The sequence below is a fragment of the Myotis nattereri genome (assembly GCF_964212035.1).
Source record: "Myotis nattereri genome assembly, chromosome: 12".
Classification (NCBI taxonomy): Eukaryota; Metazoa; Chordata; class Mammalia; order Chiroptera; family Vespertilionidae; genus Myotis; species Myotis nattereri.
Window position 1 is genome coordinate 72,553,782 of NC_138087.1, and position 26,010 is coordinate 72,579,791.

At 45.2% G+C, this 26,010-nt stretch overlaps 1 protein-coding gene across 1 annotated transcript; it reads left to right on the forward strand.

Moving 5' to 3' along the window:
* Window positions 1–25,799, forward strand: TNFSF8 (TNF superfamily member 8). The gene is made up of 4 exons (XM_081103997.1): window positions 1–323; window positions 10,400–10,442; window positions 20,305–20,376; window positions 23,444–25,799. Exons 1-4 carry the CDS (start codon window positions 129–131, stop codon window positions 23,836–23,838), a joined length of 705 nt encoding a protein of 234 aa, XP_080960123.1. The 5' UTR covers window positions 1–128; the 3' UTR covers window positions 23,839–25,799.
* Window positions 25,800–26,010: the final 211 nt, after the last annotated feature.

Sequence of the window (26,010 nt, forward strand, 5' to 3'; positions counted from 1 at the left end):
TGGTGAAGGTTTTTTTCCAAGTCACATGATCCAGGATGCAGGGGAGAATCCTTCTTGGAACCGAGATGGGCCCAGAACCGGAGCAGATGTGGAGCGATAAGGTGTGATGTGGGGAAGACTATATAAGAATGGGCCCTGGGCTGCAGCGAGCACTCCACCGAGTGGCCCCTTCTCAAGACACAGCCATGCACGAGCCAGCAGGCTCCGTCGCCAGCCACTGGGGGACCACGAGCCGCAGTTACTTCTACTTCACCACGGCCACGCTGGCTGTGTGTCTCGTCTTCGCTGTGGCGACCATCATGGTGCTGGTGGTTCAGAAGTCGGTAAGTGGACTTCTCCTCCTCGCCTTTCCTTTCTGATTTACGTTCAGTTTTCCCCAGAGAGAGCCTTGGGAATCAGCTAGTAAATTAGCGGCGAGGTTTGAAAATAAAAAATGCATAGATCATGTGGAGAAAGGGAGTAGAGAAACGGGAACTTAACTCTCTGAAATATTTTGGCTTTTGGAAAGAAAGGTTTGTTGAGCTATCTCAAAACTTTCCAGACTCCCTGAGCCAACAGAGGGAGGAGAGCTCTCAGCTCTGAGAAATGAAGGTTTAAATCATGTAGAGCCAGGGACTCTGAGCAAGGAAGGAGGCAATAAGGAAACCGGGTAACATTATTTGCACAACTTCTCACGTTTTCAAAGTCTTCAGACCAGATTCCCAGGGTCTGTATTCTCAGATCAGATATTCCTGAGATTCCTGTGACCCCGTCCATTGCCAAGGGCTTTTTTCTCTTTTTTTAAACAAGAAGCTAAGTGTCCAAGACCAAGGTCTGAAAGGGAAGGGGGCAAAAGGGAAGACCAGGGCCGCTTAGAGCTTTGAGCATTTCAGCATTAAAACCCACAAGACAAATTGAAAGCTCCCTCGCAAGTCAGTGCTTTGAAGAGCTGAGGGTCACAAGAAACAGAGCCCAGAGATGGATCACAGAAATGTTTTTAACGCCTGTTCCCTCCGAGACTGCTCCGAATGCTGAAGCTACAAGCCATGACGGGTGCACATGGCAGAGTCACACCTCTCAGGAGGCTTTGTTTGAAGTAAAGTGTGAGCTTTGGTGCAAAAACAGAAGCGATGAAGGAGGAAGCCTTCTCATATTTTAAGAAATTGGAGTTTACAGAGAATCCACCCGTAGGTATTATAAAGAGCAGTGTCTGGAAGTACATGTTGTTGAATTCTGGAGTAAAGGTTTTGTTAATTTCGATAGCTTAAGAACTGTACCCTCTCCCCACCCTGCCAGAGTGAGAACATTTCTGTTTGTTCCTTCATAGTTCCTACTTGTGGTGACATTACAGCCCTGCAGAATTGGCCCTGGTTTCCCTCCCACTCCCTTAGGCTGAAGGCTCTGTAACTCGTGGATTACTAAAAAGAATTGGGCTTTAAAAGGCTTTGGTATCTTTTCTCAAGTGTCCTCAAGCTTTGAAATTTACATGACGCTTTGAGTCTCATATCTCCATAAAAGTGAAAAAAAACAACAACAGAATTGCTCTATTTGATTTTGTTGGTAGAGTTTATGAAACTCGTCATTTAATGGCCTTATCTACATCTACTAAAACTAATACTCTGAAAACATTCTAGGGCACTCTTTTTTTGGTAGAGGCTGTATAATTTTCTGTAATTCTAATTTGATGTAAACACAGGTGTATCATTTTATAGCAATGGCCAAAGAAAAGAAATTGAAGTGGCCTTTAAGGTATTTAAAGTTTGCATCTAGAACTTCTGAGAGAGAGAGAGAGAGAGAGAGAGAGAGAGAGAGAGAAGAGATGATTGCAGTGGGATGGTGATGGTGACATATAAAGCCAGAGAACTCCAGAATGGTTCTTATTAAATCCCAGTTTTAGCTGAATTGATTCTTTTCATAAAGGAACTGGCATGGATCTTTCTGCCTCATTTTTGTAAACATGGAAAATGAGGAACAGAAAGGGGACAGAGCTTGAACTAAGTCATCTTGAGAAAGTGGTAGAGTCAAGCTGCTTGCTTGTTTAATGAGAAAACATTCCCTTTTCCAATACAGACAGCAATAGAAGCACTAAGAAACTTTGTTCTCAGTCTTCTCTGGGGAGCTTTATTATCTTGTGCATCCATTTCTTTGACTTAGCCCTCATGTTTGGATGTGAAAAGATTCCTTTCACAATCTGACTGTGTGGTTTGGTATGCTATGATTTCTTAGCCTGAGAAGTATCAGTTACTCACTTAAAAGCAGTGCTAAGTATTAAGTGTTTTACACATTATTGTTTCTAATAACTTGTTTAGATATTAACTGTTATAAGAGATGAGAAGGGTTACCTCCATGAGCTCAAGCATTCAGGGAAGGCTTCTTCAGGAAGAGGGAATTCAGGCGGACTTTAGGGTAGGTGTAACTTAGACAAATAAAGAGACTCTAAAAGGACTTCTGCTTTTAAAAAAAATCAATGGGAGATACCCAAGGAACGTAAACTCACATCCCAATTATTGAAAACGAAATAGGTTCATGGCCACATAGCACTCTGTGAGGATGGATGGGGGCAGGGGTAGAGAACCATGAGAAAGGTTTTACTGGCATAAGAAGTGACAGTTGTACATAAAAAGGCACATGTACAGACAAAATTAAAGTAAGTCATAATCTATTTTAAGTGATGGAAAGGAGGCACCTAGGGCTACCATAAGACCCCAAGTTAAGGAGACAGAACAGCAAAGTTTAACAAAAACTCCACTGGAGATTGAAGATTTGGGTTGGCTTGAAAGATGTGTATAACTTCAAACAGGTGAAGAAGGGGGATCAAAAAAAAGGGCCCTCCTGGTCAACAGAACAACATGAGCAAAGGGATGGAGAAGAGAAGATGTAAGTCATGTAGGAAAATCAACAAAGATTGCCTTGAGGTTTGTCCTGAAGATCAAGTAACTCCAAGGTCAAACTCCTTGGGTGAGACAAAGAAGGCACTTGGGTTTCAATCACAAATTTTTATTGAGCATCTACTGTGTGCAGACACTGTTCTGAGAAATGGGGATATATACAGCCTTGAAATAGCCAACAGAAGTCCTGCTTTCATGTTGCTTATGGAACAGTAGTCTAATAATGCCTCTGTGTCTGAGTGGTTGTACTTTGTTTTATTTACATTTAAACCAGTATACTTACTATAAAATATTATATTTAAATTACTTAACAGAAATAAACAGGAAATAAGGAAAAAGGGAGAAAAAAAAGTAACAGTCTCTTACACCCTTCCCACCCAACCACCAATCCCCCTTTCCTGAGATAACCACCATTAACAGATACTTTCTTGTCCTCCCCGAAATCTGTGTATCTACAAATATATAGTACACACATATAAATATAGTAAACTCATACATTTTCATCTTACTTTACTGACTGGCAGTATATCTTGGGGAGTCAACCATGCCAATACATGGAAATCCACGTATTATATTGAATAACTGCATTATAATTCGTCTGTGTCTAAAATTGTGCTCGCTATGTATGTCTACAAGTATATCTGTGGGATAAATTCCTAGCTGTGGGACTAGAATGTGTATTTCTCACTTCAGTAAATATTGTCAATCAGCTTCCAACGAGATTGTACCAGGATACTCTTGAGGAAGTAATAGTACTACCAACAAAGAGACATCTCTTCCCCTCAAACAAAGAAAGAAAAGTAATTTATTATTGAGTGAGCACAACAGAGTACACACAGGTATGTCAGGATGAAATTCCACACAGTTTATACAGCAAAGCAAAAACAGTAAAATTTCTCTTGTCTCCTCCAGAGACAAAGGGTTAGTTAGAGAAGGAGGTAGGCTGCATGCCAGGTTGACTCTAGAAAGGACCATCTCTGTTGCAAACCTGAGGCTGGGCTTATCCGGCCCCCTGAGAGATCCAATTACATTCAACAAGGTTAGAGCAAAGCAAGAGGCTCAGGATCACTAGGTTTGAAAGGAGGCCCTTTGTAGAAAGAAAAGAAAGCAGCTGCCTCCCTTCTCTTTATAAGCAAAGAAAATTCCTTTTTAAAACAGTGTATCCTTGCCAAGAGTGGAGCAGTGCCTGTTTAAGGGTAGTGAGTGGGGCGGTGGTCTGGTTTTTCTAGTTTACTTCTAAGTTTAAAATAAAGAGGTGTGTTGAAATGCCCTGTGATGCTTCCCTCTACCCAAGTTACTCTCTTCTCAGGGTCAAGCCCTATGCTTGGTCCAATGGGCCGTGATGGGAGGACCGAGTGGACAGGGCAGGACTTCTGTTTTCTGGGAATTCTCTAGTTTTGGGCAGAATGGCACACAATGCCATAGACCACAGGAAAGGAAGGCAGTTTCTGCTTAGGAACATCTTTGCAGTGAGGGAGGGGTTTACAGAAGAGCTGGAATGCAAGCTGAGTTTCCTTCAAGGTTAGAAGGATCATGTCTTATGCCCAGAGTTTTATTTTGAAAATGTTCAACCTTCAGTAAACTAGAATAGTAAATACTCATATAAGCTATATACAAAGTTGCAAACAGTGTGACCTTTTGCCTACATGGATTTCAGCCCATCTCCTACTTACTGCAAAGACATTCTCATAGCCGAGAGAGTTAATGTTAATTCAGTAATATCACTTAATAATGATATGCAGCCCATACTTTAATTTCCCCACTTGTCCAAAGACATCTTCTACAGGCACTGTGCCCTGTTTGGTTTGGAGATCCAGAATCCACTCTCAGGTTGCACACTGCATTTGGTTATTCCTATTAATCTAGAACGTTGCTATTTCAAGGGTGGTCCTGGAAGCTGATTAGAAATGCAGAATCCCAGGCCCCATTCTAGACCTACTGGATTGAAATTTTCGTTTTAACAAGGTCCCCAGGGATCTATGCACATTCAAGCCTGAGAAGCGATGATCCAATCATCTTCTCTGCCCTTTGTTCTTTGTTTCCATGACACTGACTTTTTCGGAGGGTCCTAGCTAGTTTCGTTGTAGAATAACTCACCTTTTGGATTTGTCTTAGTGTTTACTTGTCATTATATGAGAGGAAACATTTTGGCAGTTATAGTGCACAGGAAATGTTTTATATACTTCTTATTGTAGTACGGCTAGAGACATATGTCAGGTTGTCCCATGAGTGGCAATGATGGTTAGTCACTTGATTAAGTTAGTCTCTTCTGTAAAATTCTTTCTTTCTTTCTTACTAATGAGTAATCTATGGGGTGATGCTCTGGCGGTAGAAGGTTAATGATTGCCTGATTCTATCACTACTTCCACATTTATTAGCCGGCATCCTCCGATGGAGAAGAGCTCTCCATTGGAAACATGGGGCAGGTGGAGTTGGGACAAAGCATTCCAGGTGAGGCAAAGAGTGAGCAGAGGTGCATTCTAGAGGAAGGCAAGCCCAGGTGTGAGGAGAGTAATGGAGAGCCAGAACTGTGGTCAGTTAGGCTGCACAGGGGAGCAGCAGGAAGTAGACCCAAGTGGCAAGAAGCATTGATGGAGGAAGGGGAGAGGATAGGATTCCATCCCCATCGGCAGTCCAGGAAGAAGTTTTCCTCAACCCACACTCAGCCTCCTATAGCCATTCCCCATTCCTTGGAAAAGGAAGACCTCAGTTGTCCTAACTGCCTGTTGAGTGATGACTTTAAGCCCTGGTTCTTCAAAGTATGGTCCATGGCTTAGCAGACTGGCATCACTGGGAGCCCATTAGGAATGCATAGCTTAAAGACTCATCTCAGACCTACTGAACCAGAACCAGCATTTGAACAAGACCCCCACTGGGAGAATCATTGCTTGGAGCCACTCTATTCCAATTTCCACTTTCACTAACCATATCAAGACAGACTGCTAATACAAATCTTCTTTCTCCTGGGAATTTTCTATGACCTCCATCCACTTTCTCATAATGTCCCAGGAGAATTTTCTGCCTCAGCTTAATCCTGCCCTACCCTAAGAAAGGCACTGTGGTATGCCATCCAACTCAACATACCTGAGTCTGAATCCTCTCCCCACTATTTACTATCTGTGGGGCCTTCTGTAATCATTAAGTCACTTCTCTAAGTCTTGTTTAGTCACTAACTCTTGGAGTAAAAGCCAAATAAAATAAGGCATTTAACCTCAGAGGATTAAGTGCTTTGTCATGTTAACTTGAAAATAAGAGGCATTTCTGGCAAAGATCTCTGTGACCCACCTTACAAGACAACGTGAGGCCAGCAAAGAAGGGGATGTGGAGTCCCCTTTGGCCATTTTCAATCAAAGAGAGCATCTTCTGTCAAAAGCAAATTTGGGAGCTGATTCCCCTGCACAGCATTAGGATCAAGACAGTAGCCAAAACAGGTACAATTTTCAAGCATTCACTAACACTTTATATATAACATTTTATCATGCCTGCAACAACTCAGTGGAGGGAAGGATAATTAGCCCTGTAATCACAGTGATTAAAGGAAATGAGGAAACAGAGTCCTCGGTAGGCAAGATGATTGGGATTGGGTCATTTCACCTGGATGAGCAGGTTAAAAGTGACAGTTCCTCCCTCCATGCACAGAAATGTTGGAGGCACCCATCAGACACCCAGAGTCTAAGCTGAAAGAGGTACACTGAAGGAAGTGTAGCTGGTTGGTAACCATGGAGATGAAGTTTCCTGAGCTACTCAGTGAAGCTGAGAATGACAACCTGAGGGTCCATTGGCTTGGGCCTGTGTCTAGCCTACATACTTTCCCCCTCAAAGCCAAATCACTGAGCAAGATGGTTCACATTTCCCCAGCCAGGATCCAGATCCCCAGGCAAGACATGGGAGAGAATTCTAGGATGAGAGGCACCTGCCAAAGAGAAACTAACGGACAGCCCTTAGCATAGTACCCAGGGCACATACAGTCCTCAGCAAATTTTAAAAGCCATCATCCCTTTGTACCTTGCGTTTCTATCTCCAAATGGGAGGGGAGAGGGGGCAAGAATGAGCTTTCCTATTATTGGCCTCTGAGGATAGCCACTGTTCTGGGGAAGTGGAAAGAGCACCAGAGAACTTTGGTTCAGATCTGCCACTAGCTGACTCACGAGTCCCTCAGTTTCCTCTTCTGTAAAAATAGTTTGATGGACTGAGAGATGTCTAGGCTCCCCTCTGGCTCTGATTCTCTGATCTTGCCTACCATGGGCAGCCAGGAGAAGTAGGAGACTTTGTCCCAAGAGCTCTTCAAAACAGGAATAGCCACACTCCTGTCTTGGATGCCCTGGGCACCCAAGGTTTAAGCCACAGGACTCTTTCTTGTACAAAGATGCTTTGTTTCTGACCTCTCCTGTCTGAAGTTAGGAAACCAGAAAGCCCTCAAGTGACAGACAGAGGCCTCCTCTACCTCCTATGAATGAGGTCCTCCTCCTAGATATTGCCTCTTACAATCGTACTATCTAAAGTGTGTTCTGTGGGCCAGCAGCAGCAGCAGCAGCAGCACCTGGGAGCTTGTCAGAAATGGACTCCCAGGCTCTGCCCAAACCTGCCAAGTCAGGATTTGCATTTTAACAAATGCCTAGGAGGTACAGCAGTCCCCTCCCCACCCCACCCTTAACTGTGGTTTCAGTTGTCCGTGGTCAACTTTGATCTGAACATATTAAATGGAAAATTCCAGAAATAAACACTTCTGAGTGGTGTGATAAAATCTCAACACGTCCCACTCCACCCACCTTCGTCCAGTCCAGAGGATGTGAATCATTCCTTTGTCCAGTGCCCCCATGTTGTGTGTACTCCCCACCCACTAGTCTTGCGTGGCCATCTGAGTGGTCAGGCCCACTGTTGCCCTATCATATTGCTGTGTTTGTGCTCACATCACCCTCATTTACGTCACAATGGCTCCAAAGCCATCGGTAGTGGTAGTGATGCAGGCAATTTGGATATCATTTAAGTGAAAAGCTATGTATATACAGAAAAACCACAGCATCTACAGGTTTCAGGATTTTCCATGGTTTCAGGCATCCACGGAGAGTCTTAGGGTGTATCCCCCTTGGTTAAGAGGGAACTAGTACACAATCTTGAAATATTCAGACTCTTTTCCTTTTTGGTTCTTGCTGCAACCTGAAATTCTTATTATATATTTATTTGTGTATTTTAAATAACTACTTTAATAGCTAAGCCATAAAACCCACAGGATGTTTTTCCAGCACTAACTTGGTGCCTGGCCTACACCAGCTGCTCATTTAATATGTGCCGGATGTATGATTCTCTGGTAGTTCCCACCTGCCCGTGGCCCTGGGATGGCTCCACGTTTTTGTTTTTGTTTTTCCTGTGGTGGCATTCTCTCATGGTACCTGCATACTTTCCTGGGCAGCCAACCAGGTCAATGATCTTAGTACCGCACCCAAACATAGATGATTTTCTTTGTACATTTGAACATCACACTAAGCAATGGTCATGCTCAACAGTAAATGAGGTGCTGATTACATTTTGAAATGCTGTTTATTGTCTCACAGAGGCAACACAGGGGGGAATTTTATGATGTCAGGATTTCCTATGAATTGCAGGCATAACTGAGAAACCACAATGAACAGCATTGTTATTTAAGTTAAGAGCTTTCAACTAAAACAATAAAATCATAGACTATTAGTGCAAAGAGGGAAGGACCTTCCAAATCAAGTTCACTTTCTTTCCCCTGAAAAGCTGACGCCCAAAAGTTTAGACTGACTTCCACCATCTCCAGATTAGTGCTATGCTAGGGCTTTGCCTTCAGGAGACTTCTAAACTCATTACAACCCACTTGGACTGGAGAAGAAATCCACTTACCTGGAAGGCAAAGGCCAGAGCCCCTGGGGAAATCCAATATAATAAAAGCCTAATAAGCAAATTGACCAAATGGCAGAACGACCGGTCGCTATGACATGCACTGATCACCAGGGGGCAGACGCTCAATGCAGGAGCTGGCCCCTGGTGATCAGTGCACTCCCACAGGGGGAGTACCGCTCAGCCAGAAGCCGGGCTCACCGCTGATGAGCGCAGCAGCAGTGGCGGGAGCCTCTCCCACCTCTGCAGCAGCACTAAGGAGCAGCAAGCCGAGCAGTTAGGAGCAGTGAGGAGCAGTGAGAAGGCTGGCAGTAAGGAGCAAGGGGTCCAGAACTACGAGAGGGATGTCCGCCTGCTGGCTTAGCGGGCCTAAGCCAGCAGGTGGACATCCCCCAAGGGGTCCTGGACTGCAAGAGGGCACAGGCTGGGCTGAAGGACACCCCCCCCCCCAGCCCAAGTGCATGAATTTCATGCAGCAGGCCTCTAGTGATAGAATAAAAGGGAACTCCAGATGGTCCCAGGTGTTTGTACTAAACGCTAAGAAAAGAAGATATGGGCAACTGCTAACTTCTTGCTCTGATAGATTGGGAAGGTGTTTTCATCTATGCATTATAAGGTCTCTAGGTCTTAATATTGTAATCCAATGAACCATAGGAGATTCCCAACCTGGACAGGTCAAAAGATGAGTAAGACATTTCATTCCTCCTTGGCAGGACACCTGAAGGGTGTCTCCATGGCTGAGGTGGGAAGTAGGGGGAGGGAGACCAGGTGTGCGGAAGTTAGTCTCTGTAGAGTTAGTTGGGGTGAAGAACTGTGCCCAACTGCTCTATTGCCTACTTGCTCAGTGCACCTCAAAAAGACCTCCCTTTCATCCACTGCAACCCCCCAGCCCAGGAGGCCCCTCCAGAAGACAATCTCTTTCTATCAAACTCTTACTTATCTGTGTCAAGATTGATGTATATATTCATGTTTATTATAGAATAAAAAATATGAAATATACAGTGAATATATAAATATATAAGATATCTGCATTTATTTATGTTATATGTTTAAAAATATTTGGATAACCTATCCAATTTTAAGCTGGTAATAAATCCAGAGGACAGGGACTCAATTTAATTATTTCATTATCCTCATGATGTTTGGCACATAAATATTCAATTAATTCAGAATTGCCAACCACAGGAGGGATATAAATGTACCTTCCCAGGTATGTTTACAACCTATTTTTACTGTTTGATGAAACAAAGATGGAAAAACCCACATGTATTTATATTTGATTGTTCTTATGTTGACTGAAGGGGGGGCGGGGAATAACACATGTGGAGGTGGAAAAAAAAGCACTAGACTGGGGGTTGAGATGCAGATACTGGTCCCTGAGCTGCCATAAACTTTTCATTTTCTCTCTCAACCCTGGCTCCTTGCCTGTGAAATGTGGATAGTAACTGAATTGCTTTTCTGATAGGCATGTTGTCAAGCAAATGCATGAGCAAGTTCATCATAACTAAGTCAGTGAATTTATCTTTTAAATTTAAGAGTCAGATGGAAGGTGAATTCTAAATTGCACAGTATTTGAGGACAACCAAAATGGAAAATAAAAAGGTGAGTTGTTTCAATTGAATATCTTCCTCACACCATTTTCTTTTTTTCTTTCTTTCTTTCTTCTCTTCTAGGACTCCATTCCAACTCCCCCAGGAATATTCCCCCTTAAAGGAGGTAAGACCTTGGGGTTAGGAGTAAATGTGTAGTGAATCATCCACATGACATCATAGTTGTTCAACAGCGAGAGACATCATGGCAGCGCCCAACAGAAAAGAGGGTGGAGGCAGAGGTGGGCTGCTTAGGGCGGAGCTGCTGCAAATTGATTCACCAGAGCAGGCTGTGATCCACAAGCTCATCCCCACAGGTCTCCCACAGGCTGTCGCATAGACATGGACAGGAACACAAAGCAGTGTTGTGTTAAGAGCCTGAAAACTGGAGTCAGGCAAATGTGGGTTTGAGTCTTGGCTCTACATTCCACGTAGGAGCCTGAGTTCCTTATCTATGAAATGGGAATAATAATACTACCTTATGAAGGTATTCAAGAAGCCAATCAGATCTCATCCATACATTGCTTGGTATGGCGACAAATACATAGTAATCATTAAATAACTGGTAGCAGCCAAAATGCATAATGCAGTTAAGGACTTGGGAAAACAGACCTTCTTCTCCACCCCACCCCTCCACACTTCCTATCATTGAAGTCACTAAAATGCATTTGTCTCTACTCCAGAGGATTGGTAAGCAGAGTTAGGTTCACAACAAAGGTGAAAACATTGAGATCATCTGAATAATCTTTCCATAGCACAAAGGAGGAGAAGTGTTGTGTCCAAGGACATATGGAGCCAAACCTAGAATCCAGATGTCCTCATCTCTAATCCAGTGGTCTTATCACCCAAGAACATTAACCCATCTCAGTTCTGTAATCTTTAGAATCTAGGTAACAAGCACAGCTGGATAACCAGACAGCTCAGAGAGAAAAAAAAGGAAAAGAGAAAAGATGGGTTATCATAGGCACCCAGGTAGAGACACCAGAGCATCCTTAGGACCAAAGGAGGACACAGTGTCTGGACACAGCCTCTCACACCAACAACATCACAGCACGGCACCTGGAGAGGGCTCCCATCATAGGCTGCCAAGCACAGGGGCTTTAACTAGTGGTTCTGCCCCTATGATAGTTTCCACCAGTCCAGAATGGAATCAGAAAAAGGAAGACAAGGTCACCCATTTTCTCAGAGCCAATTATTTGTAAGTAAGGGGCACTCCTTTGCTTTGAGAGAATATACTTTTCTAAAATGTTAAAATGGTCTTTCTTTTATAAGATGAAGCTGATATGGATGGAAGTTAAGTTGGTTTGCTTTTTGTCCAACTTATTTTTTTGTTTTAATGGTCACAATAGACAAAATCAAAAGCTGCCTGCTCTGTATGGGTCACTGAATTTTCACTTGGGGTAATTTCATCGATCCATGAAATCCAAAATGTGGGCTCCATAAACTAGATCACAGTCAGATCTCTTCTTATCTTGGCCATCACTGAATTATCAGAAGAGAAACTAATCCAGTCTCAGTTTACAATTTAATGTTTCTGTAACATTAGCATAAAAATCTAATAAAAATCCCCACTAGGGCTATGGAACTTTTGCAAAGGGCCTTCCAGTACCTCTCTTGGTAGATCTTACCTCCCTCCTGGGAGCGAGCAACATGGGGATTTAGGGATCCCATTTTGCAGGTGAGGAGCTGAGGCCCATGCAATCAAGGCGACTTGTCTAAGGTCGTCCAAGGAGCTGCTGGTCGTCCGGGTTCCTCTCCATTTCCCTGCATGACATGCTTCAGCCATAAGCGCCCATCACCCACTGTGTGTGGTCCCTAGCTTGCTCCTGCTTTTAATGCAAGCCTACTCTCCCCTTCACGGGGCAGACTGCAGGCCTGCTGGGAAGGAGAGGTAGAAAGTATAGTCCCAGAGAGCAAGACCTGGTCTCCAGAACCAACCTTCACTCCAGCAGCTGTTTCTCTGGGCACATCTTTCTTCCTCCCCGGGCCTCGTCTGTAACTGAATATACTCAATGAACTGGAAAGTCCTTCCAGCTCTGACACTTTATGATAATCCTGTTGTTTTTCTTTTATAAGAAAAACTCTAACAAAGCCCTTGAGGCAATCTGCAGCCAGGGCTCCTGCCCCCAGCAAGCCCGCCTTACACAGGCACACGCAGCACCTTGTCTCCTTGGAAAAGCCATTGCAAGATATTCCAGGCAGAGCGGAAGCAGCTCCTGGGGGGTGCTCCAGAGGCAGCATGTGGTTTGTCACTGGAGCGGACCAGGGCAGAAGCCACTCTCCGGGAGCCCTGTGCCACCGGCTGATGGAAACTGTCCCCCAGGAGCAGGAAATGGGCAGCAACCCAGAGCCTGGGAAGCAGGGCCGTGCCTGTGCACTAAAGTAACAGCACAGCCTGACAACTAGCTGCAGGGATACCATGGAAAACCAAGCCCTTTGTGTAGGAAAAGGAGTTCTCAGTCCCAAGACAAAAGCTTCCTATTCCCGCCCAAAACACTGGTCACCTGCAGACACCTCACACTTGCTCTGTTGTGCTTAGGACTCAGTAGACTGCTCTGGGGTTCAGCCAGGACTGTGGGCCAGCAAGAGCCTGGGGAGAACCTCCCATCACACCCTCCTCTTCTCATCCAGAAAACAGTTAATAAATCTCGCACAGAGCCGCTGAGAGGGAGACATGGGACAGCACGTACAACCGTCTCTGTCACCCGTGTCCTTTGGACACATGGTCCACTCTATTCTTTCATCGTCAATAAGATGGCTTAACTCCAGCCCATATATGGCGAGGAACCCAGGAGGGCTGCCGGGAGGGCGAGGCTTGTGCTACTTCTCCTCACCTCTTGTTCTGATCTTCCGTTTCCACATTTTGAACCTTGCGTGTGCTCATGTTATATGGCTTATTTGTCCAAACCACAGGCTGCAGACACCTCTGCCTTCTTTCCCGAGTTCGCACAGCACCCTGCCTTGTGTATAGCAACATTTACAGGAGGCTTCGGGGTGCGGAGAAAGCGGGCGGGCGGTGCAGTTCATGCAGAGGACCATACACATGGCGTACTGTGCCCCTGTCCCGGGAGGCCGCTGTGGTCCCAGCCACGGGGCATTGCTGCAGGGACAGCATTCCTCTTGGGTTCAGCCCTCCACCATGCACACTGACTCCATCTCCTTCCTGCCTGTTTCTATGTCCTCCTTCTCCCCATTTCCACCCCTAACACACACACACACATGCTTCCCCTCATAAACTCTGCAGAAAGTCCAATTCCACTGACTCTATTTTGTAGAAAAATTTTTGTCCCTTTGGTCTCACTCCCAGGCCTTCCCAACATCCCAGCAACCAAATGACAGTTCTTCCTGGCACTCGAGGAATTCTGTAGACAAGTTTTAAATCAGTTTTCTTTTATCCCCTTCACTTCATATGAATGAGGATCCAGCAGAGTAAAAATGATTATCATCGATGTGCCAAGCACTGGGCTGAGGGCTTTGTGATTCAATCACGCTTTCCTCACAACAAGCCCCAGGGATAAATAGTATCTTTATGTGTAGGTATGGAAACTGGTGCACAGAGAGGTTTACTGACTCACCTAAAATTGCACAGTTAGCAAGGAGTGCGACAAAACCTCAAAATCCAGTCTGGCCTGCCTTGGAGTCTTTTTGCTTAACCAGGGCTGTACCACCAGACACTTAGTAACACACGGCTGCTTCCTTCCAGTCCCCCTTCCCCCCCACGCACACACACCGGCCTGCCCCAGTTCTCTGTGGCTAGAGTCCTCCCATCTCCTCCTCAACTCTAAGCCCCTGCTCCAGCGTCTGTCTATTTTGTTGCTGATGAATCATGCTCTCCATTATGTTGGAACACGTACCTACAATACAGTTCTTGAAGCAACTTACTTTCTCTTGCAAGAACTGGAATTTCCTGCTTTCTAAAATATCAAAAGTGATGGGGGCCAGCCAGATGGCCTGACCCTGGCATGGACTTTGCTTGGAGCATAACTTCCAGAAATCAAGCAAATATCTTGGAACATAACTTCCAGGAATCAAGAAAATATCTTGAGATTTGTTGGCCATTTGACTGTTCTAATTTATACATTTTGCATGGCTTGCTTGGCAGACCACCCTTGTCCCCATGCCATGTCCTTGCTAAACAGAAAATGTGAGCATCAGAGAGACCAAGCAAGGTTGGCTCTCTAATTGCACCTAGTGAGCCCATGCCCAAAGAAACAATAAAGCTGCCCATAGAAAGGTAATAAAGTTAAACCACTCAGGCTGGCTCCTCACCAATCCCCAGCTATCCCCAATGTCACATGACTGCACTCCACAGGGTCACAGCCCCACCAGGACCCTGCGCTGCAGCAGAAGAGGCAGGTGGAGGAGCAGCAACCCCCTTTCCTAGAAAGACTGCAACTAGCAAGCAGAGACCCCAATTCTACTGGCTGGACTGAGCTGGATCTAGATAGGCCAATCCACCAGATGTTGTCGCTTTTCTTCTTCTTTTTTCATAGCAAGAGGGGGTACCTCTGCTTCGGGGGAAATTTCTTTTCAGACAGTCACAGGCCTCTGAGAGCCTATTTGCTTCTCCTTTTACATTAAACACACTCACTGCAAACCCTCTCTTACACTCGCTGTCTTGTTCTTAAGGCAGAGCTAACAGGAATCGGGAATCTCTCCACAAGAAAGAAAACAGAAAATGGGCCACTCAGAATAAAGTGGGATAGGGTGCTGGAGAGGCCATCTAGAGTGCTAAGGGATCTATACCTAACCCACCTATTGCCCCCAAGAGGAGAGAGGGGGTGCTAGGAGAGGAGGGGGGGGGGAGGGAGGGAAGGGAGATAAGAGGAAAGGGGAGGAAAAGGGGGGAGAAATATTCTGATCCCTGAGAAATATTAAAAATTATACGTGAATTTAGCACATACAAATCATAAGTCTCTAAATACAGAGGAAGTCCTCATCTTTTAACTATAAGGAAAAATGAAATAAATAGAGGTGGGGAAAGGAGGAGGGACTGAGAGAGGAAGGAAGGGGAAACAGGCCTATTCCTCAAACTTGCTTCATCACTTATTTCACCCTAGACCTCCAGACACCACATGTGTTGGTTTATATTTCTACAAAGCCCAGCAGTGCAAGCCCCGAACCATGGAATGGGAGCCAACCATTATTGAATATACTTTGGGTGACAGATAGAGACTCCTTGTTATGCATTATCTCATTCAGTCCTCCCAGAAACCCTTCAAGGGATTTTATGATTGTCCTCACTTATAGGAAAATTCAGAGGCTGAGTGACTAGTAAGTGGCAGAGGAATAATTTGAACCCGAGCCAGTCTGATCCCAAGCCTAACATGCTAAGTGTGCTGTCACACTTCTGCATCTAGATTAAGCTAGGAAGTTTTTTCCAAACAGAATTTAAAAGGTTAGCCAATCGCACCGCAAGACTCCAGATTTACTTTGCCTTTTAGCTTATAGACTTTAAAGGTGCTTCTTAAATGCCCCCAATAATATCTATTCAACCTGCATTTAGCAGGAGCGAATTTCAAGAAAATACCCATAATGTCAGATAGGTTTATCTTACATACTGCAACAGGTCAGCATTGAAAAGCCCCAACATCCTAAGGAACCGTCAAGTGATTCAACTGAGTCGCACCTTGACCTCAAGTTTGTATTACTGATCACTTTTTATGTGTTTAACAGTGAGCATGCCAGCGTGGGTAGTCCCTAAAACTGCTGTTTGTAAGTCCAAGGTCACCTGTCATAGAGTTTCTCCATCACTAGTTGGCCTGGGGGCATCAAGAAAGCAGTTAAGTTAAAGCCAGTTGAGGATGAACTTTGATTCCAACTCCTACCGATACTGGAGAGACTCTCCCCTACATGTCACTGTTGGGACTCTCCTGGCTATGCTCCCAGGTGGATGGAATAGAAGCCAGGACAAGGTAGGTGCAGAGGCATCAGAATAACCCCTCTCCTTCCTGGGAGGATTAAATATTTTCAACAGATGGAAGGTGGATTCTGCACACTTTTCCGGAAGTGTCAGATGACCTCAAACACTTATATACGTAATTGAGACACTCTGATCCATCAGGTAATGCCATGAGCTGTGTTTTAATGAGCATTTCATCAGCCAGATTGCTCTGCTAAGTGGTATTATTAGGAAAAGAGGAGTCTGGGAGGAAGGGACTACCACTTGCTGGCTGTCTCCTCTATGTCACATTCTGCATTGCCCACTGGACATCCATAATCTCATTGCATCATCACTACATCCATACATTTGGGTTGACTGTTATCCCCACTGTTATAGACGCAGTCACTGAGGGTCAGTAAGAGGAAGTGGCAGCTAAAAGCCTTGAGCAGAACCCAGGGGCTTGTTTTGAGATGCACTGTGTCTCATCCTGATATCAACCTGTATGGTGCCTGGCACTCAGATACATACCATCTGGCTGCAGTGCTTAGTGTGGCTTGTTTTGCCACCCTGGGCATTGTTGCATCTTACTATTAGCCTGACTGCCCCTGGATGACTTGGCAAGGTTCGGCACAAGGGCCTGGAGTCACTTTCTGGTATTCTCCCACAAGGGGAGCCCAGAGATTTGTTTTCCTAGCTGTCTTGTTTTCCATCCAGGGTTTATGGTGGCTGCAAATCCACTTCTTCTCTGCTTCATAGGAAGACCAAACAATAGGAACAGAGCCTTAGACTAGGGGTGTTCTGAGCCCAGCTCTGCTCCTGACCTACTGCGGGGTCTTGGCCACACTTTCAGCCCCTTTGGGTTCAGTCTCCCCACTCATAGGACTAGGATCATGGTTAACTTGGCATCTAATGGCCCTTTCAGGCCTAACCTTATAAGATTTCAAGGTGGGGTCCAGTCTTCAGATTATCACTATTCTGATGTCTAGAACATGATCCTTTCAACTACCTTAAGCAACACCTCTCTTCTGTGCAACTAGCTAGGAGGGTTTCATTGCCACATATTACTCTTAGGGCTTTCAAAAAAAGCCTAAGAAAGTTTCATGATCCTTCCAGAGGAGTCCAAAGCTTGGGAAAAGAGCTTACAAATCTTTCCAATTGGAAGGCCTTGTTCCTCAGAAGAATTCAGAGTACTTGAGTTGTTTGAAGGATGGAATGCCGCACATAAAGCGTAAGGAGCCCTGGACTCTGGTTCTGCCCCTGTCACTAACTCACAGAGTGACCTAGGACAAGCATGCTGTGGGGATAACGTTGAGGAGCACATACATTATGTGGCTACCATGCCTGGCCCCAGTGACTTCTCAGGGAATTTCCATTTCTATGAACCATGCAAATCCAAAGGAACCAGACTCTTTGTAACCTTGATTATCCCAGAGCTAAAATGGTCTGTTCTACCACGGTATGTGTCTGGAAATCTGAATATGTGAAGACAGTCTCTTAGCTGGGATAAAGCAACATGCCCACAAAAGCAGACAGCTGGGGCTGGGACTAACTTTCCCCCCGTAATAGGCCTGGCAGTATACAGTGAGTCTACACAGCCTACTAGAACAGGCTAGATGGGCCTTTCTAGATCATCAAATCCACACTGCTCCTCATCTAGCTAGGGACATGAGGGCCCAGAGAGGGGGAACTCCCAGGCCCCCAACTCAACCATGACTTACAGAAGGTTCTCATTTTCCCCATGTAAGTCTTCAGCTCTTCGAACTAACCCCCACCCCCGGCCATGACATTCATCTGGGAAATGAATGAAACAGGGAGTGTGTTGCTCCCTATGCTCCCAGCATCCCAGATTCCAGGGACATGACAGGATTCCAACTATATGTAACACTAGCTATTCATAAGTCACTCCTCATCTTCATAACCAAAAAAGAAAGTCAGATCATGGTGTCCCAGGGTGATGAGGAGACATGAGCCACATATAAAGTTCACCCAGCTCTTGGCAAGAGCCCTACAACCCTGAAAAGCCACCCAATGCCTCTTTGACTGGCACCAACTGGTCAGATATTTGAGGTGCCAGTACTACGACTTCCAGTGTGGTTTGTGTGTCCTCAGATGAGATCCTCCCATCGCCTCGCCTGAGAACTGAGGATAAGAGCAGCGTTGGCCATTAGCTGAGTGCACTTGGAGCCTCAGTGTGTGGGCTCCGCAGAGCAGGCTGCACCGTCTTCCTGCTGACAGCCTCCTTGTCAGGTGGCAAAGGCCACTCTGGGCTCCTCTCCAGGTTCAGCCTCCCCACCCATTCCATTTAAAACTCCTCCAGCATCCTGGGTCCCTTTTCCTTAGCCATGTCATGGGGGGCTGCCCATGTTTTTCCTTTCTCTTGAAACCATCTAAAAGGTTCAAGAAAAAATAAAATACGCCATGCCATTTGACTTCAGGAAATGCAAATGTTTCAAAATAAGATGTGTGTTTTTCCATCCTTGGGTTTCTCAGAATTACAACTGAGGTCAACCCACCAAACATGCAAAGAGCAAAGGGGAAAGAACAAAAGCAGCTACATGTGTGAGAGGCAAGCCCAGGCTTGTACTTCTGTAGTCATCTGCCTACAGAAGCTCACCTGAGATGGCATGCTGGGGGGGACTTCTGGCCTATGAGCAGAGCCTGTCCTTGCTGGGATATGTTGGCCTCAGTCTTATCCTCTCATGTAATCTAACAGAACCTGCAGGACTAATGGGAGAATGAACCCAGGTGTTGTCTCAACCCTGAGGGAAAAAGCAAGCCAAACATCCCATTCACCTCCCTCATGCCTTGAGCACTTAGCTGACTTTCACAGAGAGAAGGAAGAGGGAAGAACTGGATGATTCAATTCAACAAACATTTGTGGAGCATCTTCTGGGCTGGGCAGTGGGGAATGTATGAACAGTAGTCTCTTTACAGTCCAATGGAGGAAGATAGGCAGGCAGAGGGAAGGGTCAGACAAATATGAGCTATTATTATCATTACTAGCACTACTATTGCTACTATTATTATTAATTAGGACAGAAGATGAGGGACAAGAACCCAGGGAGCATGGCCCTGATCCTGCAGAGCCTCTTTAAGGGTTGAGGACAGACAAGGATGAACCCACCCTCTGCTCCTGCTGAAGGGGCCTCTAGCAGCAAACTTGTTCAGACAGCAGAGGGAACTCTCCACTTAACATTCAACCTTTCCAAGTCCAGTGCTGTGAAGAACCAGGAGAGATTTTTCTTGGGCCTGGGAGGAGAGGGCAGTGAGGAAGACTGTGAGTCTGAGTACTGCTCAGAGACCAGTAAGCAAATTCATGACTGAGGTGGCTTCAATTGAATTGGCTCCTGGCTGCCTGGTGTCTGATGGCTGGAATGAATAGTCATTTGTGATATCATCCAAAAGATGTCAGTGTCTGGTTATAGACCTACCAGTTTTACAGCTGGGGCACAAAGACGAAAGGGAATTTCTCCGGAGTGAGTTGAATTCATGAGGCACTGCAGGAAATGTGTAACTTGGTTCTTTGCATACAAAAGAGTTACTATAAGAAGAAGAAGCTAAGCCAAAATCACCAATGTATATATTTAAAATATTTTTATATCTTAAATACCATAATGACATAAACATTGTCTTTTTCCACCTGCCAAGGGAGCTCATGATAGCAGGCTCCCTGCTTAGAACACTTTGATCCTATACTATATCCTCTTAAAACTGAGCACAAGGATGTGTTTATCTTGATCCTATACCCTCTCAAAATTAAGCACAAGGGTGTGTTTATTCCCACTGTCTAGCAAAACAGCCTCAAGGAGGAAGCCTAGCTTCTGGAACCATGTAGACTTGGAGGTGAATCTCAGCATTTCCACCAACCTGCTTGACCTTGTACCACTGACCATGTGTCTAAGCGTCAGAATTAACCTTGCAGAGTTATTCTGAGAATCACATGAGCTGAAATACGTACAGGTACCCCGCCCAGTGTTTGGTGCACTCTTACAGGAAGGACAGCAACTGAATGGTAACCATCTCCATCAAAGGGTCACGGAAAAAGGTCTGGTGTCTCCAGGTCCCAGAGCAGAGGAAGACAGTCAACGTGTGCTCTTGTTTTTAGGAAACTGCTCAGAGGACATCTTATGTATCCTGCAGAGGGCTCCGTTCAAGAAGTCATGGGCCTACCTCCAAGGTCAGTAACCAAGCCCCTGAACCCCAACCACCGAGAGCCACTTCCTGTGGTCTTCCAGAAACTTCTAAGCCAGAGGCCATAAGTAGAGGCCCAAGGCCAAATGTGACCTGCAGATGTATTCTGCTTAGCCTGTAAGCTTTTGTTTTTTAATCATTTGAATTAAAATTCCTTAGGAGGAAAGAGAAGAGAGTTACTCTAAAACTACAAGACTCATCTTTCCTCAGACCCATTCTCTCCTTCCCTTTGCCTACCTGGCCCCTGAAGGCATCTGGGCCCCAACTCCACCACTTCTGTTCTGCCACCTACAAGTTGCAGGCCACATGCATAGTGCTTTTCCTCATACAAGGGAAGCAGCCTCTTAAGCTCTGCCTCTATCAAGTTATTCCCAAGGGAACCACAAAACTGCCCTGTCCCCAGATTGACAGCTTAATGAACATGTCGGCACAGGGCCTATTTGCATATTGCAGCAAGGTAAGAGGCCCCTTCTAAATGAAATAATGAGAGCTATTTACACCGGGAAAAATGAGATCTGGAGAAGATATCCAGGATTCTCCAAATAGCCCTTCTGCTCATTTTAGAAATTCAATTCCGCAGTTAAATTAGTTTGCACTTTTCGATTGAATTGCACTGAGGTTTAAAGGGAAGAAGACATAGAGACAATTAAAACGAACACACCAGCTTCCCAGCTCTGAAAGGCACCCTGACCGATCAGGGCTGATGTTCACTTGTTAGGGCTCAGAGAGCCTTGGCTTCTGACATGAACATGTTGGCTTAGAGCAGTGGTTCTCAACCTTGCTAATGCCACAACCCTTTAATACAGTTCCTCATGTTGTGGTGACCCCCAACCATAAAATTATTTTTGTTGCTACTTCATAAATGTAATTTTGCGACTGTTATGAATCGTAATGTAAATATCTGATATGCAGGATGTATTTTCATTGTTACAAATTGAACATAATTAAAGCATAGTGATTAATCACAAAAACAATATGTAATTATATATGCGTTTTCTGATGGTCTTAGGCAACCCCTGTGAAAGGGTCGTTCGACCCGCAAAGGGGTCGCGACCCACAGGTTGGCGACCCACAGGTTGAGAACCACTGGCTTAGCTTGTTGCTTAGCAGCCAACTAGTTTTTTTTTAAACTATAGTCTGGCCCTCCAACGGTCTGAGGGACAGTGAACTGGCCCCCTGTTTAAAAAGTTTGAGGACCCCTGGCTTAGAGGACCTGCTAATGCTCTGCTTTTCTACAAGCCCAGCTGGGAAGAGCCCCTTAAAGTGTCTACATGTAAAGGGTCTACACAGTCATGTTTGGCTGCCCTTACAAAGAGAGGAAGACATTCAAAAATTTAGACAATGAACGGCTAAAGGATACATCTTAATATGAAAGCGAATAGATTAAGTTTCTCCTGGACATCTTAATGCCTAAACTGGTTACTAACTGAACATAAATAAATGTCCTATCTATGGTATTTTGTGCAATGCCCACCAAATAGTAGTCCTCCCATTGATCAAACATTTATTGATTGATTGAAAAAATGAACATGAGCCCTGGCTGGTTTGGCTCAGTGGATTGAGCATCAGCCTATGGACTAAAGGGTCCCAGGTTTGATTCTGGTCAAGGGCGCATGCCTGGGTTGCAGGCTTGGTCCCCAGTGGGGGCAGCCAATTAATGATTCTCTCTCATCATTGATGTTTCTCTCTCTCCCTCTCCCTTCCTCTCTGAAATCAATAAAAATATATTTTTTTAAAAATGAACATGATAGTACAGAACTTGTGGGGAATACAGCCCAGGAGGTTATAGTCTGAAAAGGCAAAGATAATCCTATCTAATAAAGAGGGAATATGTTAATTGACCCTCATGCTGTTGCAAAGATGGCACGCCCACAGTCAACAAAGAGAAAATATGCTAATTGATTGCCTCTCCCTCAAAGATGGAGGCACCCACAGCCACAGGATGGCAGGGCCCAGTCCCCTCAGCCCCGCTGGGGCAGCAGGTGCGCGGCAAGGCTGGGCCCACCCCCAGGTGGGTGTGGTAAGGCTGGGCCCGCCCCCAGGCAGGCCCAGCCGCTCTGTGCACTTGCCTCCAGAGTCCCCCAGTCCCCTCAGCACCCCAGCTGCCCAGGGCCAGCCTGAGGCACAGGCAAGCCTCAGATGGCAGCTGCCCAGCCACCCAGGGCCGCCTGTGGCTTAGGTAACCAGGGCCGGCTAAGGCTTGCACTGCCAGCAGTGGCAGCAGCAGCGGTATGATGGGGTGTCACCTTCCCCTGATCACCAGGTCGCCTCCCGCCCCTGAGGGCTCCCGGACTGTGGAAGGGGACAGGCCAGCTGAAGGACCCCTCCTCCAGTGCATAAATTTTCATGCACCGGGCCTCTAGCAATTATGATAACAGAATCCTATATAATAAAGAGCTAATATGCTAATTAGACTGAACAACAGAACAACCATCCCAACAACTGTCTGGATGACCTTTTGGATGAAGCTGGGGCTGCAAGGGCTGGTCAAGGCTGCAAGGGGCTGCGAGGGCCGGCTGAAGTAGCCAGGCTGCGAGGGCTGAGCCTCTTGCATGAATTTTGTGCATCGAGCCTCTAGTAATGTAATAAGTGGAAAACAATTCTATAGGAGGTTCAGACCCTCAACTTTGGCATTGGAAAAGGGAAGAGGGGCAGTTTTGTAGCTGTGCCTTAAATATTAAGCAGCACCTAAAAAAGAGTAACACAGGAGATATTCTGGATAGTTGGGACAGCAGATAATATAGAAGACAGGAAGGAGTCTTGAAGGGGGAACTTGCCGGAAGCCAGTCCATCCTTGCTGCTTGACACGATTGCTGCAGGGAAGAAACATCTGCACAGCATATGTCTCGGGGGACCTGGCATATATGGCATACTGTTCTTGATGTGTTTGCTCCCCTTCTTGGCGCTATGTGTTTTAGCCAAGGTCACCTCTCTGAGAAAGGTTGTTTCCGGGCTGGACCCCAACAGGAATTTTGAATAAAGGCTTCAAATTTTCTGGTCTGCACCTGCATTCTGCCCAATAATTGTGATTTTGTTTTTCCTTCTCTTTCCAGTGTCAAAGCACATAAACAAAACCAAGTTGTCTTGGAACCAAGATGGCATTGTCCATGGACTCAGATATCATGATGGGAACCTGGTGATCCAGTTTCCAGGTTGGTACTTCATTATTTGCCAACTGCAGTTTCTGGTGGAATGCCCAGAACATTCTGTCGACCTAAAATTGGAACTTCTCATCAACCAAGATGTCAAAAGGCAGACTTTGGTGACAGTGTGCGAGTCTGGAGTACAAACCAAAAACATATACCAGAACCTCTCTCAGTTCCTGTTGGAGCACCTCCAGGTCAATACCACCATCTCGGTCAAGGTGGATAAGTTCCAGTATGTGGATACAAACACCTTTCCTCTTGAGAATGTACTATCCATCTTCTTATACAGTAGTTCAGACTGAACCCTTTCTCCTGGCCTCTACCATACAGCACCTCATCCATCCAAACACTTGGGCAAAAAGGAAACTAGACCAAGACTGAAACCACAAAGGGTATTACATAGTATGCTTCTCCTTCTGTCTCTTGGAAAGATACAGCTCCAGGGTTAAAAAGAGAGTTTTGAGTGAAGTGTCTTTCAGAGAGAAGGCAAGGAAGCAATGTCGTGTGGTGGACAGAGCCCCCAAAGGGAATCAGAAGGGACGGATGTATGTTCCAACCACTAACTCACTGTATGACCTGGACCTATTCCTTTCCCCTCCTTGGAACTCAGGATCCACGTCTGAAAAATGAAGGGGCTGGATTCGAATCTCTCCAAAGTCTCCTCCATCTCAGAAGACCAGCCTGTCTCATCACAGACCTGGATTCCAGACAGAGTTCTGGAAGCCCCCAACCAAAGGGAAGGCCCCCCACCAGTGTGAAACCAATGGTACTGGCAGCATCTGGCTGCACACCACCTCAGCAGAGTCAGAATTTGGAGACAAAGTTCAGGACACCTGCCAAATGGTGTGAATTGTAGGACCTAAAATGCATAAGAAAGGACTGCCAAACTGACCACCCAGAACCGAAGAGGCCTTGTGGATATTTGGGAAACCATCTGATCAGGTTTGACTCCATTCCAGTTAGATGGACAAGAACTCAACAACAGAGAGTTTCTGTTTCCTGTCAGAAAAGTGCTATGCCTTCAGCACACTCTCAAATCATCGTGCAATGGGCAGAAGATGCAATCATTTGGTCAGGGCATAGCTGCTGCCATCTCCCACATGATCTCATCCTGCTCCCTGCTTCAAACACCTCTCAGAAAATCATTTCTGTGGTAGCTTTTAAGGCCCCACAAAGTTGTTGACAGACAATGACAACCTTGGAAATGGCGTAAAGAACTTCTCTGCACAATGACAACCTCATCTCCTGATTTGGATAACCAGGAGATTCTCTAGCTCCATCAACCCTTACAACTGTCCATCATCTCTGAAGCAGCATCTTATTGTTTGAAAGTTCCACTGGACTTAAAGTGTAAGCTGCTGAGGTTATTCCTCAGAAAGAAAAGGGGCTCTTAACTGCCACACAAAAGAATGAAACAAAATTTGCATGTTTCTCAAGAAGGAGGAGAGAAAAGAAAGGTGTCAAAATTCAGGAAAGTTTGTTAAAGTTTAGAAAAGATCTAAAAGAAGGGAAAAAATCAGCAGGGGTGGTATGGATGAGAAGGACTTGGGAGAACAGAAAAGACTAAAGGGAAATTTTAAGTCCTTTGCTGAACAGCATGCTCTGTTGCCTCCTCCTAGGTCAGTGAAATACTCAGTAAAAGTCTACATTTCTCTTAAATGCTTCTGTGAGTAGATTCTTGGGGAGCAGGGTGCATTGGAAGAGGTGTTGCACTCAGCAAGACAAGAGATATGTGATAATAACACAGACAGGTTTTGAGGGCCAAAAGCTAGAAAATAAGGTGGCCTGTGGGCATTTGAGTTCTACCCTAACTCTGTAAGACAAATGAATCTTGCTTTAAACCGAGTCATTCATGCACTCCTAGAAAGGTATCTGCAACCTAAGCAAATGTCAACGAAGCAATTTTTTACTGTTTCATATTCCAACTCGAGAAAGGTTTCATTTGCACTTTTTACCAACCATCCTCTGAGCAGAGGTGCCTGACTTTGATATTATGAGTGATTCTCAATATTAGTCTCTATCAAGCAATACTCTCAAAACCAACAGCTGAAGACATACGCAGCGCAGCTTAAAAGGAATCTTGTAGCAAGACAAAATAATAAGAGAATAATCTTAAGTAATTCACCTGATATGTAGGGGGTGGACAACCTAAGAAGTTCAAAACTAAATTCTGTTACTCTCTGAGGGTTAACCAGCCCCCTGGGAATATTATGAGCAAATGGCATAATCTATGCAAATAAAATAAATGATTTTTGTAACTGGGAATTCAGGCTACCTGAAACATATGTCTCTTTGGTAAAAATTCAACTGCTCTTTCCTCCACTCCCCAATACATACATACATACATACACACACATACACACATACACACACTATACTTGTAAAACTTGTAGAGGAGGATGAGTTGATAAAAAAAAGTAACAAGTCAATGAAGACTAACTGTATTCCTGCCCTTGGGAAAATTCATACCACTG